The following is a 27986-nucleotide window of genomic DNA, read 5'->3' as shown; positions in this document are numbered from 1 at the left end:
AGTTCTGTATTTCAGACAATAGGCAAAGCTCCTACTGTAAGAGATTCCCAAGCTATGAAAATCTATCATATTCCAAGTAGAATCACTAATATTTAAAGCTAGAATGAAAGAGAGCATCTGACCCTAATTCTTCATTTTAGAGATGACAAGACTGAGACTCACCCAAAATTCAGTGACCTACTTAAAATTCACCAGAACTTTAGTTGTTTTTGTGATTAGTCATATTTTTTAATTTTCAAAAATTTGAGATATAACTCACATACTATAAAATTTACCTTTTTAAAGTGCACATTTCAATAATTTTAGTATATTCACAAAGTTGTACAACCATCACCACTATCTAATTTCAGAACATTATCACCATCCGCAAAAGCAGTGCTGTGCCCATTAGCAGTCACTCCGTATTCCCCCTCCCTCTAGCTCCTGGCAGTCACCAATCTACTTTCTGTCTCTATGGATTTGCCTGTTCTGGACATTTCACATAAATGGAATCATACAATATGTGGCCTTTTGTGTCGGCTTCTTTTACTTAGCATAATATTTTTGAGGCATTTATATATGCTGAGGCATTTATCAGTACTTCATTCCTTTTTATGGCTGGATAATATTCCATTGTTTGGATTTGGCACTTTCCATTTATCCATTCATCAGCTAATGGACATTTGGGTCTTTTACACCTTTTCCACTTTTTGGCTTGATTAGCTATATTTCTTAAAGGTTATATATTATCTGGTTTGCAAAAGAAATATAGTAACACACATACTAATAGACACACACATATATGCATATATGTGTGTCCTGATTCTCCTGGAAGGAGGGGGGAAAATCAGAAAACTACACTCTATAAACAGTAAGTTCAAAATTATTGATTTTGAAGTAAGGTCACCACCTTACTTCCCATTCTCACAATCTTTTTTAGGAATTCCAAATAAGGAAAAGTATCAAAAGTAATATTTTAGCTATTCTCAGTGATATTAGGTGATTCAGGAAATGCTGAAATACAGAGGTTGAGTTAATTTGCATTTCATAGGGTGGTTTGGTGGATATGTGCACCATACTTTAAGTCTCAGCAAAAAAAGATAAAGGGTTAACTAAGTCAGCAAGTTTTGATTTTTTTTTCAAACAAATATGTTGTAATGGTGGTTTCAGGTTATAAATGTGTAAATTCACAGCTTACTCAAGTTGCTGCATCTCAGTTCATACATTATTCTTTTATATTTCAAATAGTTCCTATAATTTTTCCTGAGGCCAAAATTTACAGAATATTTAATCCAACATAAGCCAGTTCTTTAACTATTTTGCACCCTTGCATGTATGGTTTCCATTTCTGTTTCCTTCTTAGAATTGGGAGTCCATTGTGGACATGGGGTTCCATTCTGGGCCTGAGCAGTATAGCACATCTTATGCCTCATCCCTCACTTATAAAGAGATGATGCTTCGTTGCTGTTGTGCCTGCAGCACTCATTCTTCAAGTGCTTATTGTAAATTGAAGTGCAGCCTGGTGTGGGAGCCAAGCCTGTGGACAAACCTGCCCTCAAGGGGAAGCAGGACTTTCTGGAAGCAAGCAGATGAATAAAAAGGCCTTGGAGTGAAGACCTGCCTGCAAAAAAATGCAGGTATTGGGCAACAGGACTTCTGGCCTTGCTAATCATTTCTTTTATCCAGATAGCACTTGAGTTCTCTATATGCCAGGCTCCGTATCAAAGCTGTTTGTAAAGATGAGTTAAGGTTAAGCCCCTACACTTTAGGGATTTACCATCCTGGCTGGGCACGGTGGCTCACTCCTGTAATCCTAACACTTTGAGAGGCCGAGGTGGGCAGATCACAAGGTCAAGAGATGGAGACCAGCCTGGCCAATGTGGTGAAACCCTGTCTCCACTAAAAATACAAAAATTAGCTGGGTGTGGTGGTGCTCACCTGTAGTCCTAGCTACTCAGGAGGCTGAGGCAGGAGAATCGCTTGAATTCAGGGGGTGGAGGTTGCAGTGAGCTGAGATCGTGCCACTGTACTCCAGCCTGGCAACAGAGCAAGACTCTGTCTCAAAAAAAAAAAAAAAAAAATTTAAAATCAAAATTTAAAAAAAAAAGTCACAAGTGATATTTAGTCCAAGTTTCTACACCAGGCATCACAAGTGACACCATCAAAATATTCCAATTCTGTCTTAATGGAGTATATATGAAAAGAAGGAAAAATACAGAAGACCATGGATTGCATTTTCTCATTAGCTTGATTATTATTTCAGAAAGAGACTAACAGCTGGTATAGAGATTCATTTAGCCTCATTTCACACAAATTATGAACACTTGGAGCAGGAAATATTTTTGTGTAACAATGAGTTCTAGCAATAGTAATATTTTTAAGTAATTGAATAATCACATCTATTTATGAATCTAGGACTCCAGACCTTTCATCTTCAATAGCTCTTCAAGCTAATACAAGCATGAGGGCTTCAGAATAACCTTATATTTTTACCAACTTAGCAGACCAAAGAAAATGTTTAAAAATTTTTAAGTTTGCTTCCCAGCACTTTGGGAGGCCGAGGCGGGTGGATCACGAGGTCAAGAGATGGAGACCATCCTGGCTAACACGGTGAAACCCTATCTCTACTCAACATATAAAAAAAATTAGCCAGGCGTGGTGGCGGGCGCCTGTAGTCTCAGCTACTCGGGAGGCTGAGGCAGGAGAATGGCGTGAACCCGGGAGGCAGAGTTTGCAGTGAGCCGAGATTGCGCCACTGCACTCCAGCCTGGGCCACAGAGCGAGACTCCGTTTAAAAAAAAAAAAAAAAAAAAATTTTAAGTTTGCTTTCCCAACCTATTCTTTTTTTTCTTTTTTCTTTTTTTTTTTTTTGAGAGAGAGTCTCGCTTTGTCACCGAGGCTGGGGTGCAGTGGCACGATCTCGGCTCACTGCAACCTCCGCCTTCTGGGTTCAAGCAATTCTTCTACCTCAGCCTACCGAGCAGCTGGGATTACAGGCACCCGCCACCACATCCAGCTAATTTTTGTGTTTTTAGTAGAGACGGGGGTTTCACCATGTTGGCCAGGCTAGTCTCGAACTCCTGACCTCAGGTGATCCGCCACCTTGGCCTCCCAAATTGTTGGGATTACCGCACTTGGCCAAATCTATTCTTTTTAAAAATCAATACTGGCTGGGCACGGTGGCTCACACCTGTAATCCCAGCACTTTGGGATGCTGAGGCGGGCGGATCTCGAGGTCAGGAGTTCGAGACCAGCCTGGCCAAAATAGTGAAACTCCGTCTGTACAAAAATTAGCCGAGCATGGTGGCATGTGCCTGTAGTCCCAGCTACTTGGGAGGCTGAGGCAGGAGAATTGCTTGAACCCGGGAGGCAGAGGTTGTGGTGAACCGAGATCATGCCACTGCACTCCAGCCTAGGCAACAGAGCGAGACTCCATCTCAAAAAATAAAAAATAAAAAATACTATCTCACAGGTAGTATTCATTTTACTTGTTCAAAAAGGCAACAGTTTTATGAAACTTTTTTGTTAGAACCTGCCTCTGTCTTTGATACCAATCTCTTGTTAGACAATTCCTATTGCGTAATAACACCACTTTGTTTCACTCTCCTTTAGCTACTGACTGACCACACCATAGAAGAGACAGGAAGCAATACCTCTTGTTTAAGCTCCACTTAACGCTTCAAGATCTAATGAAGGATTTTGAACAAAAACAAAAGCACAGCACAATTACACAGTTAAACCTCCAATGACTTTCAGATAGAAATTGTATCATGGAAACGGTTAACTAAAACCAAATATTAAGACTTATACAGGGAATAAAGGTAGTAACTTATTCTGTAATTGTGACTTTGTACTACATTTTATTATTTTTTCAGCACGTCTTTAAAATAACTTTTCTAATGAAAATTAGTATATCTACTATTTAGTAGGCAAGCGATGTGAAGGGAATTTGATCCACAATGACAGTCTTACTCATTCTGTTCTCACTCGTGAACCAAATGTGCAAATTGTTTCTTGCCACCATTCCATATTCCCCACACCCACCCCTTGCAGCATTAAACCGCCAAACACCACCCAGGACGGATTTCCTATTTCGTCATTTAAACCCATTATCTTGTTCCCTTACTATCTTGCCAAACTGGTTTCCCTCCACTTACATTTCTGAGACATGATGTAGCAAGATAAGAAGTCTAGACTGTTTGTATAAATAGACAGTTGGGTCCTAAAGTTGGAGAAAAGGACCAAAAGCTAATAGTCCTCTTTTGTTTTATTTTCAGTGCACTGCCTAAACCACTCAGTAATCCCAAAGAGCTTGTCCAGTTACAAAGCATTTCTTTGTGTATGTGTGATGTGTGTGTGTGTGTTGTTGTTATTGTTGTTGTTGTTTAGAGACAGGGCTCACTCTGTTCCTCACACTGGAATGCAGTGGCAAGATCATAGCTCCCTGGGCTCAAGCAATCCCCCTGCCTCGGCCTCCCAAAGTGCTGGATTACAGGCGCAAGCCATGGCACCTGGCTCTCTGTGTTTCAAAGGGCGCTCATTTTATAGTATCGTACATCAGCTCTTCAACGAGTGTGAGGCAAAAGACTAACAGTTTAGGAAAGAAAATGAGAATGCCATCTTCAATTGAGAACTAGCCTTTGCCTAACTTATCAACTAGAAAACAAGGTTAATTCAGTGAAGATCAACAGAATCACTAGAGTGTGTTCATATGTACAATGAAGGTGGAGCTCTTGTAGTTAATATGTCGAGTGAATGACCCAGAAAGAGGGTGTGGGTGAACAGGAGTCCTCTAGATTCATTTCAGAGGATTTCTTTCAATCTCATCGGAGTTGTAGAAATGGGAAAGTCTCCACCCATGCCTCAAATATGCCCATCCATGAACGCTGCAGAATTTTATGTTTTTAAATGTCAGGCATTTGGTCACTGATTTACAGAGTAATGTTTATCTGGAAATGACTCTCAAGACCAGTTTGGTGGGTAACGAGGAATAAAAGGTGATGTTATCTCAAAAGTCTGCCATTTAGTGACCTGCCCTAATTACAGTTATTTAGGTCAATGTGTCCACACTTCAGCATCCTCTCAAATAGAGGATGTTGATTACGTGTCCTCAGAAGGCTGTTTGTTGTAATTGACATTGACTTCAGTAAAATGTAGACAGCAACTGTTGGGAAACAAATGGGAAAACTAGATGGGTAGCACCATGCTTGGGGTAATTCCCGGGTAATGATTTGGCAGTGAGAGGAGGGACCACAAGACAGTAATAAGAACAATGGTAAAATGGGCATAAAAGGTAAACATTCCCAGAATACTGTTTTTCATTCTTTTTTCACTATAAATCTTTTTGTTGATAACTGCAGGGTTGAGGGGAGGCTTACTTAGATTTAACCTTCTCAAAATTGCTGGAACCAGGATGAATGTTCCTAGTCAAAGCACAAACTTAGCTACCTCTCCCCTGATTCTAAGAAAAAAGTCTCCTTCTAACAGCCCCAGGAACTTACTGCAAATTCCAAGCTTTGTCTTTCATCTCTCTACTCTTGGGGCTCTGGGTAGTGCCACATCTGGTGGTGGTTTTGTGTGAAAGGAAATAATATATATAAATAATTTCCTGTTTGGTCATTTAAACCTATCCCTGTGCTGGACAGAATTTGACCCACTTCACTCAATAGCAGTGTCTTGTGGCTGAAGTGCCCGTTATTTACAACTGCTGGTCAGCCGGAGTCAATTGAGTACTTTCGCACTAGCCCGAAAGCCACTCAGGCCCCCTATTCTGACCCTTACTGTTTTCATTTACACAAACAGTTGTTAATAGCTTCACTGAAGGCTATGATTTATTTCTTTAGAGCCTAGAATTATTTTTGACAAGAAACTCACTGTCTAGTAAATATTGTCATTATTATCACACTATTATCGTCCTCTTCTCTTTCTCATTATTTGAAGCTGGATTTCTTTTTCTTTTTAAGAGATGGGATCTCACTGTGTTGCCCAAGCTGAACTTGAACTTCTAGGCTTAAGCCATGCTCTCACCTCAGCTTCCTGAGTAGCTGGGACTATGGGCTAGTGCCATCACACCTGGCAGAGGCAGATTTTATTTTATTCCGGAAAAAAAAAAAAATGCTGAGCTTTGGCTGGGTGCAGTGGCTCACGCCTGTAATCCCAACACTTTGGGAGGCTGAAGTGGGAGGACTGCCCAAGGCCAACAGTCGGAAGACCAGCCTGAGCAATATATTGAGACTAATAATTTTTTTTTTTAATTAGCCAGGCATGGTGGCTTTAGACTGTAGTTGCAGCTATTTTGGAAGCTGAGGTAGAAGGATTACTTGAGCCCAGGAGGTTTAGCCTGCAGTGAGCTGTGATCTTGCCACTGCACTCCACCCTGGGTGACAGAGTTGAGACCCTGTTTCAAAAACAAGTAAATAAATTAACTAATGAAAACTGAGCTTTATAATGTATTGTATAATGACTAACATATAGTTTTTTAATGCCACTAATAAAACTAGAAATATTTAATACTTTGGGGCTTGTTCTCTTTTTAGACAGAGTCTCACTCTGTCACTCAGGCTGGAGTGCAGTGGCACTATTAGGTTGGTGCAAAAGTAATTGCGGTCTTTGCAGTTACCTTTAATGGTTCACTGTAACCTCAAACCCCTGGGCTCAAGGAACCCTCCCACCTCAGTCTCCCAAGTAGCTAGGACTACAGGTGCATGCCAACATGCCAGGGTAATTTTTTAAAATTACTTTTTGTAGAAACAGGATCTTGCTATATTGCCCAGGCTGGTCTCGACTCCTGGCCTCAAGCAATCCTCCTGCCTCAGTCTCCCAAAGCACTGGGATTACAGGGGTGAGCCACTGTGCCAGCCACTACTTGCTTTTTACTCTAATCCCTTAAACTAATTTCAATTTATTCTTCCTTAGACATAATAAAAATGTATGGATAATTCATTCTAGTTTGGATCTCCTGAGGTGTTTTTGAGAAAACAGAGACAAATGTTTACAGCATCACAATATGTTTGCCCAGGGCAGGTGTGGGCAAACTGTGGCACTCTAGGCAAAGGCAGCCAGTGACCTGTTTGTGTACAGGGGTTTTTATGTTTTTAAAAGGCTGTGGAACAGAAAAACAAAACAAAAACAAAGAATATAACATAGAGCCTATATGTGTCTGACAAATTTTTGAAATTTACTGTCTGGCCCTTTATAGAAAAAGTTTGCTGATCCTGGCTCAGGCTAGCATCATGTGTTAAAATGTCAAGCCTCGTATTTAGAGCAGCTGGTATCTCTTTGAACTTTATTTTATTTATTTATTTATTTTTTGGAGATAGAGTTTTGCTCTTGTTGCCGAGGCTGGAGTGCAATGGTGCAATCTCAGCTCACTGCAACCTCCGCCTCCTGGGTTCAAGCAATTCTCCTGCCTCAGCCTCCTGAGAACTGGGATTACAGGCATTCGTCACCACACCCGGCTAATTATTTGTATTTTTGGTAGAGATGGGGTTTCTCCATGTTGGTCAGGCTGGTCACGAACTCCCGACCTCAGGTGATCTGCCTGCCTCGGCCTCCCAATGTGCTGGGATTACAGGTGTGAGCCACTGCGCCCAGCCCTCTTTGAACTTTAGACATAAATTTGGGCACTGCCTGCTGAATTGAGGTAAATTATATTGATTACAGTTTACTATTTTAGTCTATTAGATATTGCCACTATTTATATACTCTTCTTCTAGTAGTTCTCACTTCTGGCTGCATTTTAAAATCACCTGGGGAGCTTTAAAATATTCTTGCCTAGGCCCCTGTACCAGAAATCCCGATGTAATTGATCTGAAGGGGGGCCTGGGCATAGGTATTTCTTACATGCTATTCAGGTGATTCTAATGTGCAGCCAGGTCTGAGAACCATCACAATATGTTTGGTTCACCACTCACAGGTCTATTTGTGGATGGGCAATTAGCCCATATTCATAGGCAGGATTTTTTGTGTTTCGTTCGTTTGTTTCTTTGTTTTTTGAGACGGAGTTTCGCCCTTGTTGCCCAGGCTGGAGTGCAATGGTGCCATCTCGGCTCACTGCAACCTCCGCCTCCCAGATTCAAGCCATTCTCCTGCCTCAGCCTCCCAAGTAGCTGGGATTACAGGCATGCACCACCATGCCAGGCTAATTTTGTATTTTTAGTAGAGACAGGGTTTCTCCAGGTTGGTGAGGCTGGTCTCGAACTCCGACCTCAGGTGATCCACCCACCTCCGCCTCCCAAAGTGCTGGGATTACAGGCATGAGCCACCGCGCCCAGCCCATAGGCAGTTTTTATTCACATTTGTATTAGAAATTCAATAGAGATGCGTTATACAAATTGTTCTTTAATTTCAAGGCAGAAGTGTTGCTTAGGGAAATTTTAACTGAGACTATTTTCAAATGGGAAGAGCATATGAAACAGATAATACAGAGCACAGAGAAACAGAATATGAAAGATAGGAACTGAGAGAAGCGTGCTGAAAAAAAAAAAAAAGAAAAAGAAAAAGAAAGAAACCACTCAGAATTTCAATACACAAATCACTGAGTAGATGTCTTGCTATCTGTGTGAGTGTATCTGTTTTCAAAAGTGCTGTTAACATAAACAGAGCAGTAAATCTGGGGCACCATGCTTTTTTTTTTTCAAAGTTGTTAAGAAGAATTATATCAGTCTGCAGGTGTCACACGCAGTTACTCAGAATCAGAAAGAAGGCTGATCGGGGGTTAGAAGATCTCCATCTATCTATCTTTTTGCAACCAACCACGTCCAGGCTGTTTATTTAATACTTCCTCTTGCTAATGAAGGTACTGGTTGGGGATGGGTCGAGCTTTCCCATCTCGGCATAAGACTGCAAGATTTGAATGTGCCCTGGTGTCGGCTTCACTGACCACAGCAGGTACCCCAGGCAAGAATCTGAGCAGTTATAACAGGTAACAACAGTAGAGTGTGCATCCAACTTCGGACACTTCTCCTTCCAGTTTATTTCCTTTTCCCCCCATGTACCAATGTGTTCTTTTCTCTCTTCTTTTTATATTTTTCCAAACCAGCAAGTGCGGAGGCAAGACACATCAAAGCAGAGATGGGAAGTGAAAGAGCCCTCGTACTGGACAGATTAGCAAGCAATGTGGCAAAACGAAAAAGCTCAATGCCTCAGAAATTCATTGGTAAGAATACAAACCTTTTTCCTGCTGCTGTTAGCAGATAGTTTGAATGAAATAACATAGGATGCTTGCTACACAAGTCCCTTCCTAACTTAACCTCTGTTAAAATAATTAGTTTTTCATTGCGTACTTTTATTCTTCGTGGTTCATTTTGATAGCTCTAGAAAATGGAATAAAAGATATTAACTAAAGCATCATCATGACAGAAGACCGGAGGATTTGATATATAATTTCCTAAATGGGCGTGATGTTCAAAATCCTGTTCCTTCCTCTTTACTCTGAATGACATATGTTGCATGAGAGAGTTTATGTAATTTATACCAGTAAGATGTTCAAGATAGCATTTTTGTAATCTTTTGTAATTATATTTTACAAGTTGGTTCGTTAGCATGCTCAAACTTTTTTCATGCTCTAAAACATATTGCCATATTTTCTTGAATTTGATTGAGAATTGGCTTTCAGGGAAAGTGGTTGGGCAAACATAGATTTATATAACAAGGTTTGATTTAATCATTTGTCTTACTGGAGTTAATTTTTATGCCATTGGTTTTCACATTGTCAAAAAATACAGCAGGATGAGATGGCTACGAAATAATTATGTTCATGAAGTGTTAGGACCTCCAAATGGCAGAGATATTTTGCTGAACTCTCCCAGATGTTTACATAAATGTGACCATGATATTTAAAATAGATTTGTATTTGTGAAGTAGACGACTGAAATTGAATATATCCGTTTTGCTATAAATTGAAAGTTGGTGATATTGAACAAAAATAGTTATCACATGAAAATAGACCTCCCTCAACATCAGTAATATTTTAGAAACCTGTCTCAGTCTCTTTTTCCAAAGCTGCTTGTAGCTGTTGATTTTTTATTTCAGTCCTTTTGTATTTATTCTTCTCAGTAGCTCTTACAGATAATAAGTTGCCTGCCTAATCTGACTAAATTTGATTCTGGTATAGATAATGTTTTTACAAGCAAACATTCTATGTGAATTATAGAGGTATATTGAAAGAACACATATATTTCAAAATTACTTAATTTGGTATTTCTGCCTATTTATTTTATTTTGACTAGCTGAAAGGTTTTTGTGCACTTTTAGTCACTTTAAGAATAAATTGTGTCAGAGTAAAGTTGGTGTATTTCAGTTGAGGGAGATCCCCTCCTCCTTGCTGTCCTCCCTCCCCTTGGTGAAAGATGTCAGGGGAGCATGTAGTGACTTCCATTTAGAGTTTAGGCACAGTAAACAAATGGTGAGTTTAAGACATTATCTAAAACATTGCCCATGTATCTTTTGGGCTTTACTTATGTGAAGAGGTTCTGACTGGAGTACAAAAAAAGCTTGCCTCATTATTCTGAGTGTATTTTAATTTGGAGAAAGTTGTGGGTTTTGTTTGTTTGTTTTGAGATGGGGTCTCACTCTTCGGCCTAGGCTGGTGTACAGTGGTGCAATCATAGCCTCGAACCCCTGGGCTCAAGAAATCCTCCCACCCCAGCCTCCCAAGTAGCTGGAACTATGGGCACGCACCACCAGGCTCAGCTAATTTTTAAACTTTTTGTGGAGATGGAGTCTCTTTATGTTACCCAGGCTGGTCTGGAGTAAGTTTTGACTCTAGAAATGACTGAAGCCAACATGAGGAGGGACATCACAGGGAGAGCAGGGCAAGAAAAAAATGTAAAGCGACTTAATTTCTTTTTGTTGTTGTTGTTGTTGTTGTTGTGACAGAGTTTCACTCTTGTCGCCCAGGCTAGAGTACAATGGCACAATCTTGGCTCACGGCAACCTCTGCCTCCTGAGTTCAAGTGATTTTCCTGCCTCAGCCTCCCAAGTAGCTGGGATTACAGGCATGCACCACCATGCCCAGCTAATTTTGTATTTTTAGTAGAGACGGGGTTTCTCCATGTTGTTCAGGCTGGTCTTGAACTCCAGACCTCAGGTGATCCGCCCACCTCCACCTCCCAAAGTGCTGGGATTACAGGCATGAGTCACCGCTCCTGGCCACGACTTAATTTCAATCCAGTTGTGGTCAATGCATTTTGGTCTAAGAGAACTAAGTTTGAGAGACAGTCCCTAATATTTACAGTTGCCCCAAACCTATAGTTTAACTAAAGCCCTACTTAACATAATCCAAGTTGCTTTGGTATTTCATGGGTTCAAAAATACAGCATGCTTCCTATGTGCAAATTCATGCCATTTTTCCTGCTGCCTCGGGGATCTGTTTCGTTTGTTTGCTACTATTGCAACCCAGAGGATTTTCACTTCACCACTTCCAGACTTGTGAGAGATGCTGATCTTGTAGGTGCTGATTTCTCTCATCTTCTGAACCATCGCATTCTCTCTGTGCTGGAGTCAGAAACCTAGGAGAGTTAGCTCTTGATTGAGCTGAAGTAGCAACTTCGGGGCTTCAGGGCCCAGAATAACCGGGGGATTTTTTTTTTTTTTTTTTTTTTGTAAATTGTGGTGTAGTGCAATAAGAAGAGTACTGGATTAGAAGCTAAAAGACCCAGGTTCTGATCCTAGCTCTGTCATTTCTTAACTGTGTGTTTAGACAAATCACGTAACCTTTCTGGGGCTCTCTTTACTCATCTGTGAAATGAGGAGACTGAATAGGTGATGAAGTGACCAGGAAGGTTACTCCCATGTACAAGTCTGTGAGATTAATTAGAAAGGAAATAAAAGGCAGCAACTATTGATACCACTGTGTGTTTAGAAAGCCCATGTGTGTAACTTCAGATAACCTTTTTCTCAAGGCGATACAGATATGGTGTATATGCTATACACCATATCCTAGGTTTTTAGGGTCTTTTTTTGTTTTTTTTTTAGGAAGATGGTATAAATCTGAGAATCTAAAACACAGTTGCATTAGCCCGACATTCATCTGTTTTACTTAGGGCAGTACTACTTGTTCATTCACTCTTTCGTCCATTCATTCATCATACAGAAGGTTAAGAGTTCCTATCGTATATATGGTATTCTTGTTCTTGGGCACTGTTCTAATCTTCTTGCATTAACTTGTATCCTAAACTTTTGTTTGAAAGGTTTTTTAAAAATAAAAATAAAAGAAACCCCTTAAATTATTTAACTGAATAAACCTTTGTGATAGAAAATAGTAATGTCAGCGGAGGGAAAAATGAACATTATCTGTGACACTGTGCAGTGTATTAGATGAAGTGATGTAAAACATGGGGCTACTGTTTTCTCTCCATCTCCCCTTGCCTCGCCTCACCTCTCCTCTCCTGTCCTCTTCCCTCTCCTTCCCTCCCCTCCTCTTCCCTACTCTCCTCCTCTCCTCCTCTTCTCTCCTTTCTCCTATATTTCCTCTCCAAGGCACTGTTTTTTGAAGATTCAGCTGCCAGAGTAATGGCAATGGGTAAGGTGTGAAGGAAGAATGAGTCATTCCCTTTAATCCTTGCTGACAGTTGCACAGCACTCAGACCAGCCTTGACTTCCCTGACCTCTTGAACTGTGAGGGTAAAGGTGAAATTAGACCATCAGGTCAGCCCGCTTCTATCTCAGGCAGGCTGGAGATAATTACCAGTAGAGAACACTTTGCATCCATTAGAGATGAACTGGGGAAGAGGGACAGATTGGATCAAGTCTAAATGTATTTTGAGACACAAACATGCTCTCAAGTCAGAGAAAAATAATTTTTTTTTCTAATTCTCCAAGAAATTTTGTATGGCTTTGTTTCAAATGGGAAAAAAAAGTGGACACACATCCATCGGGAATCACCATCTTTACACTGTCAGAATAATTCTGTTTAAGTTGTTGTTTTCAAAGGACAAGAAGACATTCCTTTGCACATACTGTCCTTTAGGGGATTTCCTTTCTCTGAATCTTGTTCTCCTGTTATAAACTTGTTTGACTACACTTCAAACTAGGCCATCCTCAAATACTTGGCTCAAAATGGATTTCTCTCTTGGATGGAGAAGAAAAATGACTACATTTCTGCATATTTCTCCTGATTTTTATTCTTTCCCAAAAAAACAGATGTTATTCAGACCAAAGTGGTTACCATAGCATCTCCTTATTTTAAAAGTTTTATGTATTACTTTATTAAAGGAAGTTTTCATATCGAAAACATGAAAAAAAGATCTCACTCACCTGTGGTAAACATGTTAATGAGGTTTTGACACTTCAACAAACCATCGGATCTCCCTGTGAAGTAACTAATGAGAAATTGCCTGCTTTGGTTAACAGCAACAGGAAGCAGTTTTAATACCTGTTTCTAAGAGAAAAAAAAGTATTTTTCCAACCCCTTCCCAAAGGCCTGATGTCCATAATCCTGTAAGCTTTACAATGTCATAGTATTTTAGGGATATTAGGAACCACCAGTGAGGCTCTTCCATGGAAGGAAGGAGGATCAGAGAGGTGGAGTGACACAGCTGCAGGTGACAGAGTAGCGCCAGACCTAGGCCTATAAGGCACTGCAGTCCAGGCCCTTCCTTCCCCAGGAGGTGACCAAGAGCAGTGCATGTCATGTAGGGGGCTTTGGACAGCGAGGAGTCTGGTCATTGAAAGTTGGTGGGAGAGGCCAGGTGCAGTGGCTTACACCTGTAATTCCCCACTTTGGGAGGCCAAAGCAGGTGGATCACTTGAGGTCAGGAGTTCAAGACCAGCCTGGCCAATATGGTGAAACCCTGTCTCTACTAAAAATACATAAATTAGCCAGGTGTGGTGGTAGGTGCCTATAATCCCAGCTGTTTGGGAAGCTGAGGCACAAGAATCGCTTGAACCCAGGAGGCAGAAGTTGCAGTAAGCTAAGATCGCATCAGCCTGGGCAACAGAGCAAGACTCTGTTTCAAAAACAAAAAAAAAATTGATAGAAAAAACCCCTTGAAGAAGGGCCATTGTTCTCCCTCAAGGGTGATCCTCTTTAGAAAAGAACAGTCTTCCCTGGTGACTCCATGAGAACAGATGACATCCACACAGCACTTCCCAGTGTCTCACAGAGGACAAAGACTTCTGCAGCGACCAAATGTGGTCTCCAGATCAGCTTTCCCCAGCGCCACCCCCACAGCTCTCTCTGTTCTTTCCTCCTTCCTGTTTCTTCTTGTTCTCTGGCTCCCCTCTGTTTTCCACCTCCTGCAAGAAGTGTTAGTTTCACTTAGGTTGAGATCAGAGCCATGATGATGATTGGATATTCCATTTTCCTGCCTTTTTTGTTCATTTGCTTTTGGATGTGTGCTGATAGTAAGAGTGAGGGAGAACACTAGTGGGAAATTATATGACGCAGCAGCAAACACATTTAAGTGACCTGAAGAACTTTAAGACTTAAAGCCTGAATCTTTCACCTTACCGCATCATGGTGACTATAAATACTGGATTTCTGTTATTTTTCTAAAGGTTCGATCATTTTGCCCACCTCTTCAAAAAACCTTTCAATGGCTGCCAATGGAATCAAATCCAAACCATTCAGTCAGGCCTTCTGAGCCCTCCACAATCCGTCTCCAACTTACCTCTTCTAATTTTATCATTTCAGTCAACCAGTCCTTTGCTTCAGCCACAGTGAACTCCTCCTCCCTCTTCTGTGTAATATCTCACTCCTGTCTGAATGCCCTCCCTCATGTCTGCCCTTAAAATACACATTGTAGGCCAGGCACAGTGGCTGTAATCCCAGCACTTTAGGAGACTAAGGCGGGAGCATCACTTGAGCTCAGGAGTTTGAGACCAGCCCAAGTAACATAGTGAAACTCTGTCTCTGCAACAAAAAAAAAAAAAAAAAAAATCAAAAAATTAGCCAGGCATGGTGGCATGGGCCTGTGGTCCCAGCTACTTGGTGGGCTGAGGTGGGAGTATTGCTTGAGCTCAGGAGGTTGAGGCTGCAGTGAGCTGTGATCACGCCACTGCAATCCCACCTGGGCAACAGAGTGAGACCCTGTCTCAAAAAAAAAAAAAAAAAAAAAAGCACACATTGTCCACATTCCCATACTCCTGTGTTCTCTCTCTGCTCCATCCTCCCTCTGCACTCCAGGAAAGTTTACTAGTCTGCTTCTTCTTATAGATATGACCGTCTCCACCACCGTCACTACCACCACCTCTGATTTCAAGGAGACTTTAAAGAATAGATGAATCTTTGCCCCATATTAAGTGTGGCATATTTGAGAAGTAGTTCAGTTTTCTCTTTCCACTCTCTTGGCTACTCTATGTTTTGTTCTAGCACGTAGCATTAAGGATACTGATTTGTCATGAAATGGTGTAAATGCTGCATCTCCTCTGTTGGATTGCAATTTTGTTGTATTCCTCAAATCACCCAACATGGTGCTAAGCAAATAATGAGAATAGAGTGCTCACACATGCCTGGCACTGTTAAACACCTTATAGACATCATAACAACTCTGCGCAGCACATACTTCTTGAATGCATGTGCTGGTTCATGTGGAAAAAAGCAGTTGCTGCCACTAAGCCCTCTTTCTCTCTGCTATGGGAACCGTTGCAGCAGAAAACTTAAAGTCACTGCTGGTGGTGGGGCTGTGCAGCCACGGGCAAGGTAGCAGCCATGTTAACAGCAGTTAACACTCAAACATATACTGGGATATGTGGGCTCTTGGATTACATCCTGGTTCTCTGTTCACCAACTGAGCAATCTTGGAAAGTGAATCAACCTGTTTGTGCTTATGTTCTTCATCTAAGCGATGATAATTCATACCTTAAAAGGTATCATACAAAAATTAGCCAGGCACATGCCTGTAGTCGCAGCTACTTGGGAGGCTGAGGCAGGAGAATCACTTGAACCCGGGAGACAGAGGTTGCAGTGAGTCGAGATTGCACCATTGCACTCCAGCCTGGGTGACAGAGCAAGACCCTGTCTCAAAAAAAAAAAAAAGGTATCAACCCCTAACAGGCTGGTAAAATGAGACAGTATGCAAAGTATCTAGGATGGCAAGGTAGATACAGCAAGGGCTCAATAAGTAGTACTTATCATTATTGGGATTATTGTATATAAGGCATAGTGCAAGGTACTGTGAAATATAAAGACCGGAAGTAAACATATTAGGGTGATGGGTCTTCCCCCTCAACCCTGCAGACAGCGTTCTGAATCCACTTGTTCAGTTAAGGGCCCCTTTAGCTCTAGCCTGTGATTCTGTACTTCCAAGTTGGCACTTAGAAGCCAACAACCATATGTCCTCACCACATTGCATCAGTTCCGGTCAGGTGGTTTCTTAGTTTAGAGTTAATAAAGCCAAGATATGAGAGACTGACACCTTTAAAAGGAACCACAGGTAGGGAATGGCCCACCCAGGCAACCTTAGTTTCTAAACTTAGGACTTGCTGTTGCCGTGTGTATTTTTGTTGGAAGAAGACCTCTAATTCAGCCTGAAGCTGGTATCATGAATCATTCAAAGGCGTGGTGTGATTTTGACTAGAAGCTGGACCAGATGCTCTGTGCAGGTTTGGAAGCAGTTACACTTTTGTGGTTTGACTAACCTTTTTTATGAGTGTGTTACTAAAGAAACGTGAGCTGTTGGCTTTTCAATTACTGTAGTTTACCCTTTCTGAGTTTCATACACATTGAGTCATCGTGTCTACAGGTGACTGATAATCATCTGCACTGCTCAAGTTACCGTAACTCGGAGACGAGGGGATCTGATGATTGCAAGTTGCATGCACGTGAACATCTGAGGCTGCCCCGTCTCCTTAACAATGAACAATGGTCTGTGTTAACTACAGAATTTAGTCACGTATTTCCACTCATCCAGGGGTTTATTTTCCTCTTAATGTTTTGCCTTTTACAATTTTAGCACTCAGCTGTTTTCGGACATATGCTGCAGGTGGTATAGATTATGAAATTGCAGGCCTCGTTAAATAAAGCAAACCCTTGGGAGAAAGGATAAAATCAGAGTTTGCGATGGGCCTACCCCACCCAGAAACCTTCTGGAGCCTGTTAGGTGAAAAGAGAAGAAGTTTCTCAAGGACCCCTGGTATTTAGGGAGTTGAATAGAGACGGCCACACTGGAAAATAACCAATAACCTTAAAAAGGCCAAGAAACCGAAGTTCATCATTTCTGTGTCACATTCTAGGGAAGGAATGTCTGTGACCTTAGCTGGCTTTCATGTTCTCAGTCTTCCAGATGGCCTTGACCAAAGATATATCCAATCTGGAAACTGAAAATAAAAACCATTGATTGCTTTGGCCAAGGTCTACTCTGCTGTTGCTTCTCATTGAGTTTCCAAGACAGGGTGTTTTTCTTTGCATAATTTTTTTTGCTCTCAGGTATTTATCTGGAAACTATCAGGTTGGCCTTAAGGTCAGCTGCTTTCGGGGATGCAAAGACAAATTCATCTCATGGGAGTAGATCTTTTAGCTGGTTCTTTTGGCTCCAATTTCTCACTGTTCTGGTCCGTCTTACACATTGCTGTTACGTTAACCACAGCCTGCCTTTCTCAAGGGCAGGTAGCCTTGGCTTTTTGTTCAGATTCACACCCTGCAGTGGGCCATTCAGAATGCCCACCATTCGGTCTTACCGTGCGTTATCTTTTTTCAGTGTTTCCCCATTTTCAGTGTTTCCCCAAATGTAGGATGCAAATTGCCAGCAGGCACACGGGGCGCTTAAAACCTGGGTCCACACAGCAGGACAATTATTTTCTTTCCAGTTGTCTTTCAGTCTCACAGTATACTAAGGAGAAAAATTTAGACTTAATTTGATGCCAGTTGTCTTTAACACTAATCTCACACTTGGTAATCTCTGTTTCTAACAAAGGGGGAAGGGATCTTAGTCTCCAAGTACTCACAGTAGTATCCGATCAAAATTTAATGAAATGCTGTCTTTCATTGTCTTCATTTTTCATAGTTATCTTCTACTTGTGGAAAGTGATTCTGGTTTTCCGTTTATGTTAGTGATATAAAGTTTCCTTAAAAACCACATTTATTTTAGAAAAAAAAAAAGAAAGAAAATGTGAGCCAAATCAAACAAAGAAAAAAACCCAGGCATTTACCAAGTGTTTTCCATGTGGCAGACCCTGTTCTAAGTGCTTTCCAGTGACCCTGTGAGGTACATACGATTATCTTCACTTTACATGAGGACACGGAACACAGACAGGTTAAGTGATTTGCCCAGGGTCACACAACTGGTGACCAATGGAGCCAGCATCAAACCCAGCCCGTCTGACAGCAGAGTTTGTTCTCTCAACCACCACACTGCCCTGGTGTGTGGATATTGCAGAATGTGAAGGAAGAGCGAAGCCTGAGAAATACTGTACTTCATACTTCTTGATCGCGTTTCAGCCAGACTCGCTTACTGCACGTCCTGTGTAGTCCCACCTCTCTGCCTTCATTCCCGCACTCCCCCTCAACTAGGATGTCCTCTCCCCCTTCTCTGAAAATCTAAATTCTTCCAGTTCATCAAGACCCTTCTCAAAATTTAGATTTTCCAAGAATGTTTTCCCTTCCCCAAGTACTTCTGAAGTTTCTGCATTCCCTTAATGCCTAAATACAATTTATACCAAATTGTCTTGCCTGTGCCTGTATGTTACCTTATTATTCTTTTTACAGAACACGTTACTTCCCTGCCTAAATGCCTCAAATGTGAACATTTAGAATAAAAAGACCTCCATAGAGCAAAGCAGTCCTTTTACAACTTTTTTTTTTTTTTTTTTGAGATAAGATCTCACCCTGCCACCCAGGCTGGAGAGCAGTGGCATGATCTCGGCTCATTGCAACCTCCACCTCCCAGGCTCAGGTGATCCTCCCACCTCAGCCTCCTGAGTAGCTGGGACTACAGGTGCTTGGCTAATTTTTGTACTTTTTTGTAGAGACGGGGTTTCTCCATGTTGCCCGGGCTGGTCTCAAACTCCTGGGCTCAAGTCATCCTCCCTCCCCGGCCTCCCAAAGTACTAGGATTACAGGCTTGAGCCACCGCACCCGGCCAACTTTTAACTTATATTTTTTCTCCAGTCCCATATGTATAGGTCTTATCTTTTATCCACTAGGTTAGAGATACCTCAAGAATAGGAACTGGTTCTTCCAATCCTTTTGTTTTCTCCTGTTTTTTTTTTTTTTCTTCTTTTTTTATTCTTCTTCGTCTTTATTTTCATTGCTGAATCCTTTACCATATGGCAGTGACACATTTTGGAATCTCAACATGCCTAGGAAACATTACAGAAGGATATGGTTTAGCAAATCTCTCCAGAATCCAAGCTAACAGAATGGAGAGGCTCAACAGTGACCTCAGCCTCACCTCCAGCACTCGGCTCTCCTTCCTTGCTTTCTGTCCCCTCTCCCCACCACTTACCACTGAGCACATCTGCCCTCACTGCAGCCCCCATCCCTGCCTTCCCTGTGACCAGAGAGCCTCTGTTTTCTAACACACAACACCCACACACCCCAAAGGTGGCTAAACTCTGTTTTCAAAACTTCTCAGCAGTTTGACATGAGAAATAGGAGAGGGTGACCACAAGTATATTTTTTCAGTTAAGTGTGAGATAGACCCTAATGATCACATGTGTATCAGAGATATACTTGCCAAGCAAAGGAAGAGAAACACACTTTAGGAAAGGGACAAAGACCATGATCTCTTCTCAAGAAAACTTTTCTCAAACTTTCTACATTTGAAGCTCTTTCACTTCAGTCTCAGTCAGCCAGGACTGGTGAGTTTGGGGAGTAGCCAGCTGGAGTCTGGGGAGCTATTTTCTCTATCTCTGTAGCTATTTAAAAAGCTGCCGAGGTGAGGAACCGAGTGTCCCCACTCTTTGCAGCACTTCCGTCCCCCTGGCTACCTAATATTCCTGGCAGAAAATAACAAGCAAAAGCAAAATAAGAGTTGGGAGTTGACTGTGTCTTAAGAGATCGTGAACTATAGCAGAAGCCCCAGGCTCCCATGGGCTGGTAGCTCCCTTGTCCCTCTAGCCCCATCCTAGCGTCCTGCTTCTTTCCCTCCTTTCTTGAGGGCTCCCCTCTGACATGCAGAGTGGGCATACCTTACCATGTGGCCTTCACTGAACCACATCTCTGCCCCTCCCTTCTGCCTGCTGGCTTTATTTTAACCATCCAAACACGTTGCTGCCAACCAGTGTCCCCTGAGAGCACAATGGGAAACCATTCTGCCAGACTTGGTCTTCTTGAGCAGCAGGCAGCTTAACTTTTCTCCCTTGCTGAGGTCTCTAGAAAATATTTACAAACTCTCTGCCTTGACAGTGTTCCCTTTGTAACCCTTTCTGTCACTTGTTCCAGGTGAGAAGCGCCACTGCTTTGATGTCAACTATAATTCGAGTTACATGTATGAGAAAGAGAGTGAGCTCATACAGACCCGCATGATGGACCAAGCCATCAATAATGCCATCAGCTATCTCGGCGCTGAAGCCCTGCGCCCCTTGGTCCAGACACCGCCCGCTCCCACCTCGGAGATGGTTCCAGTTATCAGCAGCATGTATCCCATAGCCCTCACCCGGGCTGAGATGCCAAACGGTGCCCCTCAGGAGCTGGAAAAGAAAAGCATCCACCTTCCAGAGAAGAGCGTGCCTTCTGAGAGAGGCCTCTCTCCCAACAATAGTGGCCACGACTCTACGGACACTGACAGCAACCATGAAGAACGCCAGAATCACATATATCAGCAAAATCACATGGTCCTGCCTAGGGCCCGCAATGGGATGCCACTTCTGAAGGAGGTTCCCCGCTCTTACGAACTCCTCAAGCCCCCGCCCGTCTGCCCAAGAGACTCCATCAAAGTGATCAACAAGGAAGGGGAGGTGATGGATGTGTATCGGTGTGACCACTGCCGCGTCCTCTTCCTGGACTATGTGATGTTCACAATTCACATGGGCTGCCACGGCTTCCGTGACCCTTTCGAGTGTAATATGTGTGGATATCGAAGCCATGATCGGTATGAGTTCTCGTCTCACATAGCCAGAGGAGAACACAGAGCCCTGCTGAAGTGATTATCTGGTCTCAGGGATTGCCCCTAAGTATTCAGCATCGTTTCTAAAAACCAATGACCTCGCCTAACAGATTGCTCTCAAAACATACTCAGTTCCAAACTTGTTTTCATACCATTTTTAGCTGTGTTCACACGGGTAGCCAGAGAAACACTGTCTTCCTTCAGAAATTATTTGCAGATCTAGCATATTATTACTTTTGTGAAACCTTTGTTTTCCCATCAAGGACTTGAATTTTATGGAATTTAAAAGCCAAAAAGGTATTTGGTAATCATTATCTTCTACAGCAATGGAATGAGTGGTCCTGGAGATGTGCTACATGAGACTTCTTTCTGAGATATATCAACCATATGTGGAAAAGCCTTTCGGTCATACGTGCAAATCCACAAAGAGGAAGAGCTGACCAGCTGACCTTGCTGGGAAGCTTCACCCTTCTGCACTTCACAGGCTGAAGGGTTATGATCTAATCTCCCTAATCTAAATGACAGTCTAAGAGTAAGTAAAAGAACAGCCATAAAATAAGTATCTGTTAGGAGTAACTGAAGACCCCATTCTCCAAGCATCAGATCCATTTCCTATCACAACATTGTTTTAAAATGTCATCTGATGGCACTTCTGCTTCTATCCTTTACCCTCCCATATCCAGTGAAAAGCTGAGCTGCTTTGGGCCAAACCAATTGTCTATAGGAGAAAATCTATGCCAGAAGAACTGATGGTTTTAAATATAGACCATCACCGAAACTCCAGAAATTTGTCCACTGTGGATGATGACATCGCTTTCCTTTGGTCAAGGTTGGCAGAGCAAGGTTATAAAGGGGGAAATGGTTTGGCAGCACCAACAGAAAACAAACAACCAAAAAACAGCTACCTAAAACTTCTTCAAAGAGTTCGTGGAGAATTGGTGATGCAGACCCAAAACAAATTTGCCAATGATTTTTTTCCACACACACACACACACAAAATCCAAAAAGTATGGCTTAGCCTCCCCCTCCCCACAGGAGAGGAATTGGAGATAGATGCCACGTGTGTTTAGATTGGAGCTGAGCTCCGAGATGGGGTGAGGAGGTATACCTCTATTGGCATCACCAATTCTCCATGAACTCCATAATCATCTCCTTGATCAGACAGGCTTCGGCCCTTTTTTTCCCATTTATAATGGAATTGCTGTATTCCATGAAAATTCCTGAAAGTCTGATCACGGTTCTGCAGATGTATAAGTCATCCTTGTCACTCATAATGTGTACATACTATCAGGAGGAGTGCTGTTATCATTGTAAAATTAGCATTGGAATAGGAGGTCACAAAATCTGTTTGCTAATTAGCTATGTGACTTTGAGTAAATCATTTAACTTTTTTTTTTTTTTTTTTTTTTTGAGACAGGATCTCACTCTGTTACCCAGGCTGGAGTGCAGTGGTGCAATCATGGCTCACTGCAGCCTCAACCTCCCCAGGCTCAGGTGATCCTCCCACCTCAGCCTCCTGAGTACTGGGAAAACAGGTGCACACCACCATGTCTGGCTAAATGTTGTTCTTTTTGTAGAGACACGATCTCACTATGTTGCCCATGCTGGTCTTGAACTCCTGGGCTCAAGCAATCAGCCCACCTCAGCCTCCTAAAGTGCTGGGATTAGAGGTGTGAACCACCACACCCATCCTCATTTAACTCTTAAAACTCAGTTTCTGGCTGGGCTCGGTGGCTCACACCTGTAATCCCAACACTTTGGGAGACTGAGGCAGGCGCATCATTTGAGGTCAGGAGTTCGAGAGCAGCCTGGCCCACGTGGTGAAACCCTGCCTCTACTAAAAATACAAAAATTAGCTGGGCAGTAATGGCACATGCCTGTAATCCCAGCTACTCGGGAGGCTGACGCAGGAGAATCGCTTGAGCCTGGGAGGCGGAGGTTGTGGTGAGCAGAGATCGCACAACTGCACTCCAGCCTGGGCGACACAGTGAGACCATGTCTCAAACAAAACAAAACAAAACAAAACAAACAGAGACAAAAAAAACCTCAGTTTCTTCATCCATAAAATAGGAATTGGACTTAAACGTTCTCTTAGGTCCCTTCTAGCTTTAATTCTGATGTGATTATGCAGTAACCACAAGTTATTTTTTAAACCTCCTAATGTATGGATATTAAGCAGAGGAGTATTTATATGAATACACGTTTCACATTCCTTTGGTATGAAAATGGTGTGTTAAGTTTTTCCTTTAACTACTGAGTTGTGAATGTGAAGAAGGTGGTGGAGAGGAACAAAAAACAGAAAGGTATTTTGATCTTGCCCCAAAGCGTACACACAAATTGGCACATGCAGCTGTTTGCCAAAGCCTTTTTTTTTTTTTTTTTTTTCCTTTTAAGAAATTATGTTAGGGAAAATAAATTCTGCTTCCAGGGACAACTTCATGGAGCCTATTTACAAATTAAGAGTCAGCTTTGTGAACATTTCTACCAGAGCCAAGAATCCCAAATTCCTGGTAGATTAGCGTTTTATTTCTAAAGGGCTTATGCATTCGGCTCCAACTCAACTCATCTATGTGCTGCCAGTAATTAAAATGTTCCACCTCAGACTGCACAAATGGCTTATCCTTCTTTGTGGCATGGCGTCTGTCTCAGGAAAAAAGGTTTTATGAAATTCCATGGCAACAGTCCCAACATGTTTGAGACTTCAGCTAAAGGAATGGATGTATTTTGGTGTGTAGTCTTCAGTATATCACCGTATTTCCGTAATACTAGACTCCAAGCTATGCCAGATTGCTTATTCCCTTTGTGAAAGAGAAGTTGCTCATTATGTTCTTGAAATATCACACGTCGTGTTGGTTCTTCAAGAGACAAGAGAAAGAGAATTTGGAAGCAGGGATTAGTAGAAGAGAAAACAAGGGAAAGGAAGCTTTTCCACTAGATTACTGTTCAAGTCTTTGCAGAGGAGACCAACTTTTTTTGTTTTGTTTTGAGACAGAGTCTCGCTCTTATCCAGGCTGGAGTGCAGTGACACCATCTCGGCTCACTGCAACCTCTGCCTCCCAGGTTCAAGCAATTCTCCTGCCTCAGCATCCCAAGTAGCTAGGATTACAGGTGCCCACCACCACGTCCGGCTAATTTTTGTATTTTTAGTAGAGACGGAGTTTCACCATGTTGGCCAGGCCAGTCTCGAACTCCTGACCTCAGGTGATCTGCTCGCCTCGGCCTCCCAAAGTGCTGGGATTACAGGCGTGAGCCATCGTGCCCAGCCTGAGACCACCTTTTGCATCTCAAGATTGTGAAACCGAGGCCCATTCCACCAGCCTGGGGACTCTCTTTATAGATATGATCCTCCTTTTTCCTGTGACTAATTAATTTGCTGCATGATTTTTGTTCTTCTGAGGTTAGTTTTCTGAGTAAGGTGACCACTCACAAAGGCATTTTCTTTGTGGCATTCTGAGCCTAGATTGGGGCCCATCAATTCCAGAAAAAAATCTATGTGTGGAAACTCTGCATCCTTAAGCCTTGAAGTTGAACCAGATATGCAGTGGTTATCATCACACAGATAAACGCTTCCTTCTGTACATACCCCTTATGCTGTACTAATTAACCAACCCCTTGCCGGGGCTGGGGGAGTGAGGGTGAAGGAGAATCTTAGCAGAAGGGCAGAGTCAGGAATTGCATCTGCCACTGCTGGGCACTGAAGCCCTGGACCAGCTTCAGGCAGTACCTGTACTTTCTCATGCAGACTCCCGCTGAACACAAGCCTTGTAGGCCCCTCTCCTTCATTTCCCACCAGCCTCTTATCAGGCAGGCCTTCCACCATACACCCAGGAGGCCATGGTCTGAGGAACAACCAAACCCATGCAAAGGGCCAGGCGTGGTGGCTCATGCCTGTTAATCCCAGCACTTTGGGAGGCTGAGGCAGGCAGATCACCTGAGGTTGAGAGTTCGAGACCAGCCTGACCAACATGGAGAAACCCCATCTCTACTAAAAATACAAAATTAGCCAGGTGTGGTGGCGCATGCCTGTAATCCTAGCTACTCGGGAGGTTGAGGCAGGAGAATCGCTTGAACTGGGGAGGTGGAGGTTGCAGTGAGTCAAGATGGCACCACTGCACTCCAGCCTGGGCAACAAGAGTGAAACTCTGTCTAAAACAAAAACAAACAAACAAACAAAAACCCATGCAAACTTTCCTTGCAGCCAACGTGACAGAACCGGGCTGACGGTGGAAAAGAAACAGAACCAGTGCTCCAAGAGTTTTTAAATCTATTTTTATATTTTGTGTATATATATATTCTTAGAGGACCAGGGTCTCACTATGTTGCCTAGGCCAGACTCAAACTCCTGTGCTCAAGCAATCCTCCTGCCTCAGCCTCCCAAGTAGCTGGGATTACAGGCATGCACAAACAGTGCCCAGCTCTCCAAATGTTTTCTGCCACTACCTGAAGTGTTGCATCGGTACTTCCTACGGAGAGACAACTAAATAGAAATGTCTCTCCCGTGAGTCCCCACCACGACCACCAGAAAAAAAAAAAAAAAAAAAAGAAAATGAACTCATCAGTCTTTAGTTTCCTCAAGTTATTCTCCCAAAAAGACATTCGCCCTGGCACAGATAAGCCAGCTAATCTTTTTTTTTTTTTTTTTGAGACGGAGTCTCGCTCTGTCATCTAGGCTGGAGTGCAGTGGCGCGATCTCGGCTCACTGCAAGCTCCGCCTCCCGGGTTCACGCCATTCTCCTGCCTCAGCCTCCCGAGTAGCTGGGACTACAGGCGCCCGCCACCGCGCCCGGCTAATTTTTTTGTATATTTAGTAGAGACGGGGTTTCACCATGTTAGCCAGATGGTCTCGATCTCCTGACCTTGTGATCCACCCGTCTCGGCCTCCCACAGTGCTGGGATTACAGGCGGGAGCCCCCGCGCCCAGCCTAGCCAGCTAATCTTATGCTTTGTGACCCATTCTGAGCTGTTCCTGACACAGCTTCTGACTTTGTCAGTGACCAAATTTCTCACCTTTTAAATGCAGTGCTTAACATTTTGTTAGGCCCATACTCAAAATGGTCCAGATATAAAATGGTCTCAGATTTTGACCTCCTAGGCTCAAACAATCCTCCCACCTCAGCCTCCCAAGTAGCTGGGACTATAGGCACACCACCATGCACAGCTAATTTTTTTGTGTTTTTTTGGGTTTTTTTTGTTTTTTTTTGCAGAGATGGCTTTCGCCATACTGCCCAGGCTAGTCTCAAAATCCTGGGCTCAAGCAATCTGCCCACCTTAGCCTCCCAAAGTACTGGGATTACAGGCAAGAGCCACTGCGCCCAGCCACAACCTGAGATTTCTTTGGCAAACAGAAATGTTTAAAAACACAAAACCTTGCTCAATTGAAACACTGTGTTACTATCAAATCTCATATCCACATAAAGTTTTTCTTTTTGGCTTTGTTTTGTGGGAAACAGATAGAACATAAAGTTTTTCCAGGTAGCATCTGTATCACTAGTATTCTCCTATTTCCTGCCCCACCCCCATCTCCCCAACCCTTACTGAATGTGAGGTTTAGAATGTTTTAAGGAGGGCCGGGTGCGGTGGCTCACGCCTGTAATCCCAGCACTTTGGGAGGCCAAAGCAGGCGGATCACCTGAGTTTGGGAGTTCGAGACCAGCCTGACCAACATGGAGAAACCCCGTCTCTACTAAAAAATACAAAATTAGCCAGGCGTGGTGGTGCATGCCTGTAATCCTAGCTACTTAGGAGGCTGAGGCAGGAGAATCACTTGAACCCGGGAGGCAGAGGTTGTGGTGAGCCGAGATTGTGCCATTGCACTCCAGCCTGGGTGACAGAGCGAGACTCCATCTCGGAAAAAAAATACAAAAATTAGCTGGGTGTGGTGGTGCACACCTGTAATCCCAGCTACTCGGGAGGCTGAGGCAGGAGAATTGCTTGAACCTGGGAGGCACAGGTTGCAGTGAGACGAGATTGCACCATTGCACTCCAGCCTGGACAACAGAGTGAGACTCCATCTCAAAAAAAAAAAAAAAAAAAAAAAAGCAGTACTGTTACATATAATCCCAAGTGATAAGACCACAATGGAAATGTTTCTTTTAAGCCCTCACTTTAAAGTGTACCCCACTGAGAGGAGGTATGTTGGACTCTAGCAGAGGTTTGGAAACTCTGGGACACTCAAGATTTGTGAAAGAGCTTGGCTATCTGAGGACTCAAAGACTCAGCTTTGGGACTTGTGAGCTCAAGAAAAGAAAAAGGAGTGGTGAAACTTTGTCCTAAAAGTTAGCATCAGGAACAGAAGAAAAAAAAGCGATATATAGCGATACCTCATCTTTTAGAGAATTGGAAGCTATTTTTGTGTTCACACAGAAAGTATGTTCAAAAAGCCTCTATATCCAGAGTTCAGACAAGGAGAATGATTTGAGATATAAGTGCCAATAAAGGAGGACAATTTTGATCTGGAACCAGCAGCGGGACCTGGGCCACCTCAGGAAAAGGACTGTTCTCCAAGGCAGCACAACTGAGTGGTTCTGAGAATGAGCCCAGGGTTCGCGACTCCTGACCCTTTAGGACCATGGACACAGAAGAGCCTGAAGGAGAGTTGTGGGCTTAAAACTTCTGAGGCTTATAAAGTAACACAAGACTGTGCCTCTCCCTCGCTCCAGCTGTAGATAGTCTTTGCCCCACCATGGTCATGAAGATACACAGGTTTTTGCACTTTGAATAAATTGGACACAAGTTTCCTCTTTTTTTTTTCCTTTTGAGACGAAGTCTCGCTCTGTTTCCCCAGGCTGAGTGCAGTGGTGCAATCATGGCTCACTTGCAGCCTCAACCTCTTGGGCTCAAGCAACAAGCAGAGCGATCCTCCCGTCTCAGCCTCCCAACTAGCTGAGACTACAGGCATGGGCCACCACACCCAGCTAATTTTTGGACTTTTTGTAGAGACAGAGTCTCACCATGTTGCCCAGGCTGGTCCTGAACTCCTGGGCTCAAGTAATCTGCCCACCTCAGCCTCCCAAAGTGTTG

General features: G+C 42.9%; 1 protein-coding gene across 4 annotated transcripts in view; it reads left to right on the top strand.

Moving 5' to 3' along the window:
- Window positions 1-22376, top strand: part of IKZF3 (IKAROS family zinc finger 3) — a 98852-nt gene extending 76476 nt beyond the window's left edge. For 3 of the 4 annotated variants that reach the window (XM_009190514.4, XM_021928308.2, XM_003912943.5), the window contains 2 exons: window positions 9020-9136; window positions 20303-22376. In XM_009190514.4, coding sequence (XP_009188778.2) covers window positions 9020-9136; window positions 20303-21006 — 821 coding nt within the window. In that variant the 3' untranslated portion in view covers window positions 21007-22376. Of the gene's footprint in view, window positions 1-7498; window positions 8903-9019; window positions 9137-20302 lie in introns of those variants that run through there. The other variant, XM_009190515.4, reaches the window with a different exon arrangement.
- The last annotated feature ends 5610 nt before the right edge of the window (window positions 22377-27986 follow it).

Source organism: Papio anubis, chromosome 17 (genome assembly GCF_008728515.1).
Source record: "Papio anubis isolate 15944 chromosome 17, Panubis1.0, whole genome shotgun sequence".
Taxonomy (NCBI): domain Eukaryota; kingdom Metazoa; phylum Chordata; class Mammalia; order Primates; family Cercopithecidae; genus Papio; species Papio anubis.
Note: the sequence above shows the minus strand (reverse complement) of the source record. Positions and strands in the feature narration are given on the sequence as shown.